The sequence below is a fragment of the Dipodomys merriami genome, unplaced genomic scaffold (assembly GCF_024711535.1).
Source record: "Dipodomys merriami isolate MVZ:Mamm:240054 unplaced genomic scaffold, mDipMer1.0.p SCAF_11, whole genome shotgun sequence".
In the NCBI taxonomy this organism is placed as follows: domain Eukaryota; kingdom Metazoa; phylum Chordata; class Mammalia; order Rodentia; family Heteromyidae; genus Dipodomys; species Dipodomys merriami.
Genome location: NW_027202382.1, coordinates 41195969 through 41211588, shown reverse-complemented (window position 1 = coordinate 41211588; position 15620 = coordinate 41195969). Strand labels below are relative to the sequence as shown.

At 34.0% G+C, this 15620-nt stretch overlaps 1 protein-coding gene across 10 annotated transcripts in view; it reads right to left on the bottom strand.

The window, feature by feature from the left end:
- Pbx3 (PBX homeobox 3) overlaps positions 1 to 15620 on the bottom strand; it is a 223286-nt gene that overhangs the window by 112674 nt on the left and 94992 nt on the right. For 2 of the 10 annotated variants that reach the window (XM_070013731.1, XM_070013767.1), the window contains one exon: positions 4137 to 4153. The exons of 6 other annotated variants lie outside the window; for them this stretch is intronic. In XM_070013731.1, the coding sequence (XP_069869832.1) occupies positions 4137 to 4153 (17 nt within the window). Of the gene's footprint in view, positions 1 to 4136; positions 4154 to 11411; positions 11510 to 15620 lie in introns of all 10 variants that reach the window. 2 more of the 10 variants (XM_070013750.1, XM_070013758.1) reach the window with 1 other exon arrangement.

Here is a 15620-nt window from a genome sequence, read left to right as displayed (position 1 = left end):
TTTCCATATAAAATCAACCAGAGTTTGAATTGTTAGGGGACCACTGAAGCACATAGGGCTAGATTCAGTGTGATCTAAATAAGTATACTTATCTAGCAGGTAACTGATATTCTTTATTGTCTATCCTGGGGCTTGAACTCAGGGCCTAAGTACTGTCTCTGAGCTTTTTCCCAGGACTAATGCTCTACCACTTTGAGCCACAGCTCTATTTCAGGTTTTCTGGTGTTAATTAGAGATAAGTCTCATGGACTTTCCTGTCCAGGTTAGCTTCGAACCATGATCCCCAAATTTCAGCCTCCTGAATAGCTAGATTACAGATGTAAGCCACCAGCTCCCACCCAGTTCTGACATTCTTTTTGTTAAAATGTAGATTAACACTGGTTTTTAAACCTTGTCATCCTGGCAACAGTTCCTAGGAAAAAAGATACACACACATACACACACACACACACACACACACGCATATATATTGAAACTATGCTTAAGAAATATGAGCATCATTTTGAAATAAAACAATGAAACTTAATTTGTCAACAGTATAAGGGCATGTTTTGCACTTAATTATAAATGCAAGTCAGGAGTTCAACTTAAATGCTGAGATATGGAAATAGCTGAAATATAATACCAACATGACTAAATGAATGACCTCTGGGAAAGCCAACAAATCACCTACTACACACACACATACTGACTCTACAGGGAAGTCCTACAAATTGAAAAAGGTTATTATGACACTGAAAGTTCAACATATCTTAATAAAATGTTGATAATAAAAAAACAAAAGGCCTACTAAGGATTATGTTAATTGCCAAAAACAAGTTTATTATTGTTTGCATTTATAAATTTCTAGCATGATGCAATCATGCTACCAAATATTGTGTTCAAAAACAGGAAACTTTCAGAAAAAAATAACTTGAAAGTGAATCTTCTCATACAAGTTATAACTGAATTTTTTAATATTTTCTAAAAATAGGACTGTACTTGATTTTTAAGTCATAACAATAAAAACAATAGGCTAAACGGGCCCAAAACAACACTCACTTTCAGTTCTTCACGGCAGCTTATTCAAAAAGTAAACCTGGCTCTCCTTGATGATCAATGGCACTAAAAATAGTACACATTCCGTGTTTAAAACTGGAATCTCACTGCACACTACAGTACTTATTCCAAATCTGGTCAATGGTTCTGAAAGCCAAATTGCCCATCTTTAGCACTGATCTGTTAACATGGAGACAGTAATAATTTAGGTAACCTCCTATATTAACAGCTTGAATTAAAACAGGTAGCAAGATGCAACATTATATTAGAAAGGAGGAAAAAGAAAGAGACAATGGATGACTCTAATAATGGGAAAAGATAACAAAGACCTAGGATTCTAGCATCTGGCACTAAATGAACTTTTTTGTAAACTGAATGGCGGTTTCCAAAACTGCTCCAAGCATCATTCCTTTGCCAAGGCAGTAAACAGCTTTTATCAGCAATAATGATGGCATAATCCCAGCTAAAAAGGAAAGTAACATATGGCAGCAGCCCTCCAAATACCATCCCAACAAAGTAGGGGGCATTTTTATTACATCGTCCACTTGCAGAAAATCTGCCAGACATCTTTCCCCTTTTTCTTCTTATTCTTTTTATTTATTCATTTTTAAACAGGTTATCATCATCTCTAAATTGATGCTCACATTTGGGGATTTTCAACTAACAATTCCTTTTTCTTTTTTCTCTTCTTTCATAATTCCTTTTTTGAAAGAAAAGAACTTAAGCCCACTCAGAGACATACACAAAGAGGCTGTTCATATGTAATGATGGGTAATACAATAAAAAGAAACTGCCTATTCTAAAAGGCACCAAAAATTTTTTGAAATCAGCAAACGTAGAACAAATGTTTTTAATTATAGAGCTTTAAAAGCAATAACACCAAAATGACTCACAAATAGTAAACACCTAAGAAATAATTGATTTCACAGATTAACAAGAGTTCTTAAGAAATTCAGATAAGAACAATACACTTGCATTGCATGCACTTGCATACAATACAACTGATAAAAAAAAATGAACTTCAGTAAACTCCAAAGAAGCACTATCTACAAATGTCCTTAATTTAATTTGATATGTATTAAAGTGTCAGACTTCATAATATATAGCTCCAATCAAAATAATCGTGGTGAAGTATTTTTTAGGCCAACATACTGTTTATCAATAAAACTGTAAAAGAGGATGCTTCTATAAAATATCTACTAATAGCCTGTGGAGTGATTAATGAATCATAAATCCCACCTCAGTTTTCAATGACAGACTTCCCATTTTCATTGACAAGTCAATGGCTTTTTTTTTAAGCTAGGCTCTGGATATTAATATCTTAGAAATAATAGGAGAATGACTTAGTTTTGACTTAGATTTTAAACATTAAAATGAACAGATTTGGAAAATTAGTTCACTAATTAAAAGAGTAATTATTGTATCCTGAACTTTTAACATCTTATTTACACATAGCTAAATGCAAACCTCCATTTACTTCAGGCAAATGTATCAGCTAATAGAAGGATCAATGAAAAAGTAAAATAATGTTAATATTTTTGACATCTCTACCCATAAATATTTCTTCAGGCTGAAAAATGTATGTAATAGCTCCACTCACTGATGTGCACTACAGTTTACCACAGTGTCTATATTTCTGTTGTCAGTTTTACAGTATCTCCCTTCATTAAACCTATCAAGTTTTCCTTTTGATCATGCACCCAAGGCCAGAAGACAGATATCTTCCTGGAACAGAGCAGTCTGCCAAGTCTTTCACAAGACCAGCTTAACCTCCCTATTGATTTTTTCAACACTGCAGCCATTCATTGTTTGTGACATTTGGCTGTCGGCTCTTTAACACCCTTCAACCAAATCAATTTCATATTTTTGTCAATGCTCTCTGCAAGAGGATGAGTAAAAATTGAAAGAGACTTAGCATGATTTAAAATGTTGATTTTCTCAAACAGTTTTATCTTTGGTTTTTATAAGGCTTATAAACTTAATTCATGTGCTTATTTGTATTTCGGGGGGGGGGGCACAGAGGGAAAGCTATAGAAATTATAATTTTTTAGTACATTCCTGACCTCATTTTTACCTAAAAAAAAATCTAATTTTCTTTAATGTTAATAATTATTCTAACTACATCCTACCTTACCTAAAGACTATTAGATAAAATAATCTTTTCTGTGGGCTTGAATGTTTAAATAATATGTGAGAAACACTGTGAAGGGTAATATACATCATTACTATGTTTGAAAACACAAAGCATACCCAAAAGCAAAAATTCAGCATTCTCAATTGTAAGTCTGAGCTTCCAGGATACCTAAATACTAAATGTCATAAACTGCCTTCAGGCTGCTAATGCAAAAACTCCTTTTTGACATCACTTAGAATGACATGTAAAAAAATCAAAGACACATATGTTCCAAATCGTGCCAAACCTCCCATCGTTCAGCTAATTCTGCAGACTCACATAAAAATAAAGGGACTGAGGACAAAAACCTAAAGGAACTATTATTGTTAACAAATATAAAACTAAAATTATATCATAAAAATAATTTCTACTAATTGGTTCCTTTTATTAACTAGTAAAAGAGAAAAAGATCTTAAAATCAGTTACTGAGATATATTCAGATACAAATACCTAGATAGACAAATAGAATAAATGAACTTTTTAAAAAGTGAGTTAGTAACTGATAGAAATATGTTTGGGTTTTTTGAAACCATTATACACTGTTATACATACAAACACTATATATATATATATATATATATATATATATATATATATATATATATATATACACACACACACACACACACACACATACATATATGTGTATATATAATATCTAATTCTTTAAAATATGCTAATAACATGGTATGTGTAATTTGTGGCATATTAATACAATCAATTGTATTACATTAAAAGGCAATTCTAAGTGCAAGCTTTAACACATACATCTAAACAATTAAAAAAACAAATTGCAATCTGACAAGTTCAATAGCTTCTATACAGCCTTTAGGAAATAAGATGTATATAAATATCTTGGGCATTGCCAAAATATGAGTAGTTACATTTCATGGCATTTAAGGCATTATCGATTTTTAAGACTTACCATGGTAAGTGTGGTAACTGTGAAGAAAGAAAAAAAATCTGTCAATTAAACTAGGACATGACAGAAATGCTAAAACTGTGTGTTGGAAACACTTAAACACATTAGAATCAATGAAAACAGTAATGATGAATTAGAATAATAAATTCTATTGGTTCTTTATGGGTACCACTTTTAATTGTGCACATTAAATATTGTGACACAGCACTTTAAGTCTCTTTAGAACATTAACATGACCTTCTGCTTAACAAAGTGACTCCCACATTATCTTTTCATTTGATATAAATACACTGATACATAAAGTACAGTACAATGAGCAAAACACACATAAGAGAATCATACCCTATATACCAAATTTGCAAATGAATCATTCTGGGAATTCAACAACTAAGAATCTATGAACCATTCTCCACAGCAATGCTCATAGAAACTTTTTTAAATTAAGATTTGTGTTTAAATAAGGCTCTGCCACTCACTCATTAGTTATATGATCCTGAATGAACTGAGTAACATCTCTGAGCTTCAATTTTTATTTTATTTTATTTTATTTTATTGTCAGTCACGGGGCTTGAACTCTGGGCCTAGGCGCTGTCCCTGAGGTTTTCAGCTCAAGGCAAGCACTCTACCACTTGAGCCCCAGAGCCTCTTCTGATTTTCTGATAAGAAACTGGAGATAAAAGAGTCTCACAGACTTTCCTCCCTGGATTGGCTTTGAACCATGACCCTCAGATCTCAGACTACTGAGTAACTAGGATTGCAGGCATGAACCACCAGTGCCCAGCTGAGCTTCCATTTTTGCTGAAGAAAATAAAAATTTGGTATGACTTCCAGAGATTCTGATTCCAGAGCATTAAATGGGATAAGATAAATCAAAATTCTGAATAGAGTCCTGAACACCTTGTGTGTGTTCAGTAAATGTTTCCTTTCTTCTACATATCATGCTACTGCATAATTTGCATTAAAATCATATAAAAGCTAATGTAAGCCAGGCACCAGTATCATACTTGTAATACAACTTACACAGGAGGTTGAGATCTGAGAGTCACATTTCAAATCCAGCTTGAGCAGAAAAGTTCATTAGACTCATATCTCCGATTAACTACCAAAAAGCATGAAGTGAAGCTGTGGCTCAAATGGTAGAGAGTGCCAGACTTGAGCAAAACAGCTCAGGAACAGCACCCTGAGTTCAAGTGCCACGACTGGCACCAAAAAAAAAATTTTTAAGTGCTAATAGACCCTTGTTTCCAGATGAATCATATACACTCACTCATATATATCATATAATACATATTATATGATATGTATTATATGATATATAGTATTACATAGTAACATAGTATGTGTGATATAATATTATTTAAATTTAGACATAAAGGATTTACATGATTCATATATACATATATGGCGGTACTGATGCCTTCTTGGCAGAGAATGCATATGATAGGAAGCTATTCACAAATTGTTTTATTCATTACTGTATCTCTAACATCTAGTATAAATCCTAGCAAATATTAGGTACCCACTAAACCATTTTTAATGAAAGTAGTCTTCATTTATGATCCCACTACACTTTTTTGGGGGGGGAGGGAGGCAGGGAGGTCGGTCATGGGGCTTGAAGGGCTTGAACTCAGAGCCTGGCCACAGTCCATGAGCTTTTTTGCTGGAAGTGAGCACTCTACCACTTCGTCACAGCTCCACTTCTGGTTTTCTGGTAGTTAGTTGGAGATAAGAGTCTAATGGATTTTCCTGCCTAAGCTTGCTTTGAACCATGTTACACAGATTTCAGCCTCCTGAGTAGCTAGGATGCAGGCAAGTCACCAGTACCCAGCTTGTTCCCCAATTGAGCCCACTAAATTTTAACTTATAGTAACTCAGTGAAGACAATGTAGCAAAGTATTGCCTTCCTCCTCCTTCATTGTATGCATTACTGATCACAACAATATTAATTTTATAGCAATAATCTAACGGTGACATTCTAATTAATTCAACAAGTCCTTATTAAGCATCTATCATAACACAGTGGTTGGGGACTATTGGCTTGTGCCTAAAATCTTAGCTTCTCAGGAGGTTAAGATCTGAGAATCACAGTTCAAAGTCTACAAGACTCTTATCTCCACCCAAAAGCCAAAAGTAAAGCTATGGCTCAAGTGGTAAGGTGGCAGCCTTGAGTGAAAAGGCTAAGGGACAACACCCAGGCCTCAATACCAGTACAAAATAAAAACAAAAATAATGAGTAGCACATTGATAAGGTACTGAGGGAGAGAAAAAAAAAAAAAAAACTAAGAAGCTACAACTGTTGTCTTCCTGCAAAAGCAAAATAATAACATGTATAAAACTGCATATCAAGTTTCAAAATGAGCCAGTGTTTTTAATCCAATGCACTAAAAGTGAAAGTAATTCAGAATGGAAGGGAAAAAAATGTGGAAGACTGTTAGAATCAAGATCCTATATCATGAAGTGATTTTAGATCAGTGGTATACTAATCTGAAGAGACTGGCCACTGTTTAAGAGAAAATGTAAATGTAAACATTCACGGATATTTCAAATGATCTTTCCCTTGATGATGTTTAAACTAAAGATCATTGGCTTTCTACAGCAGAGATGGAAATATTTCACCCAAGGAAAGTTATGTAGGGTATTAGACCATTGATGAATTGAACATGAACCAAACATGTTAATCTAACACCTGATCAATTCAATATATTTACTGACACTGTTCTGTGCTAGGCCCAATGTAGGATAATAAGAAACATACCTATCACAAAAACCTATTAGGAGAGATAACACTTAATTTAGATTGCAGTGATCTATTTGTGCCTCTGCAATTACAACCACTCTACAGGTTAAATCCATGGGTTGAAAGATGAAACAAGATAGCCTACTAGTGTAGATCCAGTCTTAGGCCCCATTTTGTTCATTTGAACAAATGATAAGGGAAAAAAACTACTGTGAAAGGAATATCTTTGTGGTGAAGTTGAGGAAAACAGAAAGCATAGAGAAAATATTCAAATTCTAATTCCTCAACTGAAAAGTAATCATTATAATATAAGCACTTGGTCATTATTCTTTTTTTTTTTTTTTCCCGGTCGTGGGGCCTGAACTCTGGGCCTGGGCGCTGTCCCGCAGCTCTTCAGCTCAAGGCTAGCGCTCTACCACTTGAGCCACAGCGCCACTTCCGGCTTTTTTCTTTTTGCTTATGTGGTGCTAAGGAATCGAACCCAGGGCCTCATGCATGCAAGGCAAGCGCTCTACCACTGAGCCACCTTCCCAGCCCAGTCATTATTCTTTTATATATTTTTTTCCTAACTACAAGTATATAAAGAAAAAATATTGCTTTATAAATTTGCTATTTTGAACATTTTCCATATTACTAGGTATTTAAGAACATGATTTTAAATGATTATATGTATTTTTACCACACAGAACATAATTTAACCGAATCACCTATTGTGAGACATTTCAATTATGTTCCTTTATTCTCCCATTCTATTTTTTTTTTTAATTGGTGGTATTGGGAATCAAATCCAGGATGCTGAATGTTAAGCAAACCAAACACTCTACCACTAAGGTATAATCTCGTCTTTTTTTTTTTTCTCTTCTAATTTTGTCCTCTTAGGTTTAATACTTCAAGCTAGAACATTAAAGAACCAAATAATAGGTTTGGGGATTTTTTTTCCCTTATAAATTAGTCAAAGTAAAAAATAAAAAGGAAAAACAGAAATACAACATTTGTGTTTTACAATTCCACATAGATGTAGGCATTGAACATCAACATTAGCCAACATTACCAAAAAAAGAGAGAAAAGCACACACTGAGGGTCACCAAATAAAAGAACAAAACATATGAAGCAATTCTGCTGAAGGAAAAAAGATTAAACTAATTCTGAATAAGCCTATAGACCTGTCAATTCACATGGAATACAAAGAATAGAGGAACATGTTAAACTATACTACAAGGATGCAATCATCAAAATCTAGACTGGAAAATTACAAGACAGATGCCAGTTTTTCAACAAAAATGTGCTAGAGGGGGAAAAATGGAAAACAAGTTTCAAATTTAAAAAGACTTGAAATGTAACAACCCAATTGCAATAGATATATTTTATCCACATCCTGATTCAAATAAACTCATTGGATATATATTAAGAAATTATTGCTAAGATGTTGGTCTTGTAAACACTACAATGACTAAAATTGTGGTCCTTTATTAGAGTTAATGATTTCAAAAAATACATTCTGAGATATTTACAAGTGAAATAGTATGTTTTGGATTTTCTTTTAAAAATATGAAAAGGATAAACTCCAGTACCAAAAATGGAGCAAGAGTTGGGGGAATGAAAAGGAGAAAGCTGAGAGGTGACAATAAGATAGGATTGGCCAGGAATTGGTTATGTCTTCTGTGATGTGATTCGAAAATTCACTCTCATAAAATTAGTGAGAAGGACAAAGTGAAAAAATACAGGAGGAATGGTCCTGTTGTGGTGATTATACATGTGTGTGTACACACATACACATGAAGCAGGTCTGTTATATACATATATATACACACATATGTGTGCAAAAGACATTGAAAAAGACATTGCATTCAGATATCTAATTCCTCAGTATTAAAAGTAAGATATCTGATGCTTTATCTTTGCAAGTTTTTTGCAAACAGTTTTCTAAAATCATCTGAAAATTCACCCAAGTCTACACTCTTACAAGCAGGGTATAAACCTGTCTTATGTGAATAAAATTAGGTTGCACAAGTATTTTTTAGCAATGTCCAAAATTATCTAGTAGTAATATGCACAGAAGCAATAATATTTATCCCATAATCATGCATATTACATGGTACTACTGAATGTTCATAATGGTATTTCTCTGCTATACATAATCATTTCTAAATGACAAGAAAGTAAGAAAATTAAAGAAAGCCTAAGTTGATGGCTCATCATTTTTGCTTGGATCTTCTTTCTTTAAATGACATCATCAACTCATTTAAATCCTCTCAACATCTCTGAAAGAGAAATTAATATTTATTTTTTACTCTACCGAATATATTTAAGGAAAAAACTAACTTAATGAATCAGTTTCACTTTACCATCAACATGTATTGCACAAATGCAACCACAAAATATTATTTACACACTTGTTTTCTTAATTATACCAATATAAAATATCTAAATCTATGGAAATTTATATATTTCAACATTTTTCTTTTATGATAAATTACAATGCTTTTGGTCCTAGTATTCATTCATGTTTTCTTAAGTAATGTATTGTTTTATAGTGCTATAACCCAGAAATAGCTGGCTTAATGGTGGCAAAGCTTCAAATATTATATACTCACATTTTTAAATCAGGGCAGACACCTGAGACAAAAACTGTCCCCAAAGCTGCCTACAACAGCTACATGCTGGTCACTCTTTCTTGTCAAGGCTGATTTATTGCCTCCTTGCTGTTCAATTTCACATTTTGTCCTCATCATATCCCTGGCTCATGATCATTCTATGCTGACCCTTGTAGGGCAGGCAGGGAATATTGATAAAACAATTATCTGTTAGCCGTTCATTTGATTTTCCATTTCAATTACGGATTGCACAAGGCAAAAGGAAAAAGATTGCATCATTGATTTTTCTACCTTACAACAGTACAGAGTTGCTTTGATGGTTATAAAATGAATGCAACTCAACCATGCTTTTAAAGGTCATATTTTTTGTTTTAGTGTATTTTTCAAAGCTTAACATATGCAACGGTACACATTCTATAAGGAAAAACTTCAAAACAAAGCCTAAGTTGCTGTCCAGGTGAGAAAAAAAAAAATCTAAGTAAAAATGTTTCAGATGAGTCAACCATTACACAGTTGCAACCATATTATACAATAAAGGACTTTCTGGAAACACTTATTGCTAGGGAATTTCCAAGGTTTTCTGCCAAACTGAGATTGAGAGAACACAGCAAACACTCCTTTTAAAGGGGTGGAAATACAGTCACCACATCTGCCTAAAGTAGTTACATAGTATTTAGAGTTTGTACAGTTTCCATATATGCAAAGAAAAGAAGTTTTTTAAAGAGCATATTATACTACTAACCATAACTATGTTTAAACCTCACCTACGTGAAAGGCTGATAATATGCTATTGCTAGTCAGTGATCCAGGACGGTCACAGTCAGAGAGAAATGGTGCTGAACCCACTAAACTTCATTACGGTTCAGTGAATGGTACAGCTCCAGGGGATGTTCACACGGCCGACCTTAAGAAAAGTTCAGCCTTTGATCAAGGTTTAGTGTTCCTAGAGTAGCAATGGTACAGGAAAGGGTTTCCATTTTCTATGCCATAAGGTGCCGGTGTTGATCTTCTTAAAGCCCCAGAGTTTTCTTCCAAGACTGGATTAGGCTCAGCAATTAAGGTAATGAACTAGCTGAGGTAACAAAGCATAATGATCTCTTTTGTCCTTTGAATTCTTATGAACTCCACTCATTCACAATAGTCTGGCATGCAAAGCTTTTTCAAACCCTGTACTGCTTAAAACTATGTAAAAATGATTACTTCCATTATGCCTTCATGGTTTGACATTTTTAATTTAAACACCTGTAATATTTAAGCATACTTTTCAGAACCAAAATACCCACTCAAAGAATGCTCGCTTACATTCTGGTAATATTTTGACATTCTATATAGTGTATTTTAATGCCTGAAAAGATAATGTGAGGAATCCATTACAAATATATCAAAATATGTACACTTAGGAATTTTTCTTTTCTTTTCTTTTTTTTTGTTTTTAAACACAAGATTTTTTTTTTCTAGTGTGGCTGCCATTTGGTTAGATTAAAGCCATATTATATACAGCTGTTGTCAGTGTTAACACTGAATTTTTCTGTAACCTGAAGTATGAGGGCAAAAAATTAATACCTAAATTATAATTTAAATTTTCCTTAAAACTACCCTTTATATTATCTTTAATGTATTTTTCTAACTGAAAGCATGTTTTAAGAAAAGATCATTATAAACTGTATTCCTAAATCTCACTGTCACTTTTATTTCATAATTTAAATAGAAAAAAATCTGAGCACTATTTTTTACATTTTCCCAAATCTTTGCATGTTATAAACCTTCACCACTGCAGATTTTGCTGTTCTCTGATCTTTCATCTTAACACATTTCCAGCCCCAAATTTCACTTCAATCTCACCTCATCTCTCCATACTACATTAACCCCTGGCAATTGCCTTCCAAATGACCCCATTAAGCTGTAATTGCCTCAGCAGGCCTGCACTTTCGCTTGTAATTCTGTACCTCTCATCTCCCAGACGTTCTCTCAGCATCATTTCATGTTCTGGCTCCCTTCACTGAGCTCAGCTTATGACCTCGCTGCACCATGGCCGAAATGACTACTAAAAGCATAACAGAGACGGAATTCCATTACTTATTTTTAAAAGTTCTCTGGTGCCCTAATGTAATATTCTTTCGGGACTGTTGTCAAGGATACCAAGCACCGGCCATTAAAACCTTTTGTTTTCCAAGGCATTCCGTCTTTTATTAATAAATAAAGATAAAGATAATGTGCATCCAGCCAGTGGCAAGTCAGGGAATGTTTGCAATTTTCTCTCTCTATTCCATTCCAACCTTATTCTGTCCATAATGTTTGGGAAATACAGATAATAGAAAAAGCCTTTTTAAAATTCTCCATGTGTCCCATGTGATCATAATAACCCCAAATACTACAGGTAAGAATTAATTAACATATATCCATAACCTGAGAACCACTCCTTTTAAAATCTCATGTAAATTACATATTCACATTTATGTAATCCAATGGAAACATTTATGATATTAGTTTAGAAACTAAATTTGCAATCACTCCATGTTAGAATGTCAATCTCTTATGGGTAAATGAAATTCCCAATGGACAATCTCAGAACAGTAAGACTAAATAACAAGGAAAACCTTATTAAGTTCCCCAACTAAGTCTGTATATTAAGGAGGCCTGTCTTCACAAAGAAAAAAAAAGGGGGAAATATCTTAGTATTTCAAGATTGGGAATTCAAATAAGTCAATCAAGCACTGTGTAAAGGTCAAATTTCTTTGCCATGGAAACCAAAGAGAGTCTCAGAAAAACTCTCTGCTAAACTAGAATTGACATAATAATACAAGGGCTGAATTTTATGCACCAGAAAAACTTCTTTCCCCTCCCTTTACTAAAGTAAAGATTTGGATCATATTTGAAATAAATTCAGAAAAAGCAAAACTAGCAAGTTTTCATTTAAGTAAAACAAGAAAGCAAAACATCAGCAATAGAAGGCCTTTACAAAAACAATATAATAAAAAAGGCAAAAAGTTAACCAAACTGGGTATGGATTAGACTAGCAAGCAAGTCTTCAAACAGCAGTTTGCACACTAAAGAACATGAGCAAATAACCCTACGAGGTTATCTTTACCTGCTTTATCCTAAACTTCAGCCACTCTCTCCTGAAATCTGTGTATTTCTCTTTCAATTTCTCCTTCCAATGAACACTATTGAGCTAATACACTCCACTATGCCTCCAGAAAAAATACTTTTTTTAAAAAACAAAAGCTGTTTTCTGGAGTAGACCACATTAAATGCAAAATGAAAACACTGGCTGTGTAGATTTTTCCTTACTGAAAGGCTGAGAAAGACTGAATGGAGAGGGGTGAAATATTTTATGCATGTAATAGTTCAGAAAACTGATATGATGTCAACATGAATGTGTTTTACAATAAAATGGGTGTCAAAGCCAGAATGGATTCACTGTCTCTGCAGACCAGAGCATAGCCACTGTTGCCTAGAATTGAGTAAAGTTGTCAACTGAACTGATGTAAGATGGCCTGAAAGAGAACAGCTAGTACAAGGAAAATTCACTAAAGCAACTTGCTGATGGTGGCTCACACCTGTAATCCTACTTACTCAGGAGGCTGAGATCTAAAGACCACAGTTTGAAGACAGCCAAGGCTTAAAATTAAGTCCATGAGACTTTGATCTCCAGTTAACCACCAAAAAGCTGAAAGTACAGCTATGGCTCAAGTAGTAGAGCATTAGCCTTGAGCAAAAGAGCTCAAGGATAGCACCCTGGCCCTGAGTTCACACCCTAGAACCAGTACAAAAAAGGAAGGGAGGGACAGAAGGAGGGAGGGCCAGAGGGAGGGAGGGACGGAGGGAGGGACAGGCTTATATGTCCATCTTAAGATCAGTTACTTCATCATTTGAAGAGAGAAGATAAGTTGCCACTTTATTAAAACATAAAAGATATTAATGTAAGACTTCAAAATTAAAGATAAACTAAAATATTAGAAAATATATGGTTCCCAAATTATGAATGTCTCATAAAATCATCTCATATCTCAGATAGGGTTTCATCTTTTACTCAAATTCTTCATTTAGATTTTCATTAAGACTGCAACAAAAACTTCACTAAAAAGCAAAATCTATGCGGTCAAACTATTTCTACAATTCCTGATTTAAAGTATCACATACTAAACCAATACTGCAGTTTACTATAGCATGCTTCTGCAATTAAAACCAACTCTAACATCTAAAATAGTTTAAAGATCAACTTAATCTCCCTGGATTCTTTAACCAGGACAATGAGTTCTACCCACAGTAAAGTAAGCACAGCTACTTCAAGAGCATTGGGAAGGCTGGAAGCATAGCTCACGTGGTAGAGTACTTGCCTATTAAGCATGAAGCCCTGAATTCAATCCATAGTACTCCCAAAAAGCAAAGTAAAACAAAACAAAAAAGAACTTTCTGAACAAAGATTGTACATACAGAAGAATTGCAAGCTCTGATCAAAACAAAGCTTACAGTAAAACTAGACTCCAGAGATTTTTCTTTCCCTGTCTTCCCTTGTCACTAAACAAACTAAGGTAAGACAATACTCCAGGGATAAAACAGCAACGAGTAAGAAAAGTAGAATGGTTATAAATGTCCTGTTTCAGTACTTATATACATAAGAATCCAGCCATGCGTTTCTCTAGTGCCCACCATATCACAAGTCTGAAACAAAAAATATATCATGAGTCTCACAACATGCTAGATTAGCAAAACATAAGACTAATGTAATTTCTCCTACCACAAAAAATCCAAGCCCTATCAAGTCTGATTTTCAAAATACTGCCATATAATATAAACTTACAAAAATAAGGACAAGGTAGTATCTGTTTCCACCTAATTATTCAAATATTTAAGGCTGTGAGTTTAGGATTTAGATAAAATTTGGTAACAGTTCAAGCTCTGCTACTTAATGACTCAGTGACCTGAGACAATTGATTAAATCTCTCTGGGCCTTAGTTTCTTCAACTGGAAAATAACAATAATCAAAATACAGTTGATGCATACAAAGACCATTAAGAATCCCTAAATAATAATACAGTTAAATGTTATATAATAATTGCCTAAGATTCAAAAGAATGAAAGTCACATTTTTCTGTCATATGTGGACCCTAGACTTAAAAAATATAAATATGTATAAACACATACATAAAACATTTGTATTTACATTAAATGCGATATGTGTATATAAAAAGTCTGACTAAAGTACAACGTATTCATGTGCAAGACACTGAAGTGAAACCCATTTGAACAATTACATGCAAATTAACAAAATGAATATTAAAAAATCAAAACATGTCTTAGTGGAGTATAGGGATTAAGGACAGGGGAACAGATGAATGGAGAGGAGGAAGAAGGAGAAATATTGTTAAAATATTGTGTGAAAAACAGAACAAAGAAACTTGCTGAGATTAGTTTGGGTAGGAAGAAGGAGGACAAAGGGAGAATGACCAAGGGAACAGTATATACATAAATGTCTATGTTAAAAAAAATTCTTTGTACAACTAGTTGATGCTAATTTTTTAAAAGGAGGAAAAAGAAAATGACTACATTATGAAAAGCAATCTACAGATTCAATTCAATTTCCATTACAGTTCCAATATTGGAAGGGATAACCAGTTAGACAAGAAATGAAATCGGGCTGGGAAGGTGGTAGAGCGCTTGCCTTGCATGCATGAGGCCCTGAGTTCCATTCCTCAGTACCACATAAGCAAAAAGAAAAAAGCTGGAAGTGGCGGGGTGGCTCAAGGGGTAGCACTAGCCTTGAGCTGAAGAGCTGAGGACAACGCCCAGGCCCAAAGTTCTGGCCCCATGACCGGAACCCCCCCCCCAAAAAAAAGAAATGAAATCACTACCTTACTTATGTAACTGTAACCCCTTTGTACATCACTCTGACAATAAAATTAATTTTTTTAATCTGTTAATAACTTCTTCAAACAAATAAAGTTCCAATGTTGTTGTTCAAAGAAATATGAAAACTGAACCTAAAATCCCTTTGAAAACAAAAATGACCTTGATTAGCCAAAGGAATCTAGAACAAAAAAAAAATAAAGCTGAACATCTCAAAACATCTGTTTTTAAACTATACTACAGAGCCATGATAATAAAAACAGCATTGTACTGGCACCAGAACAGACATGTACACCAATGAATAG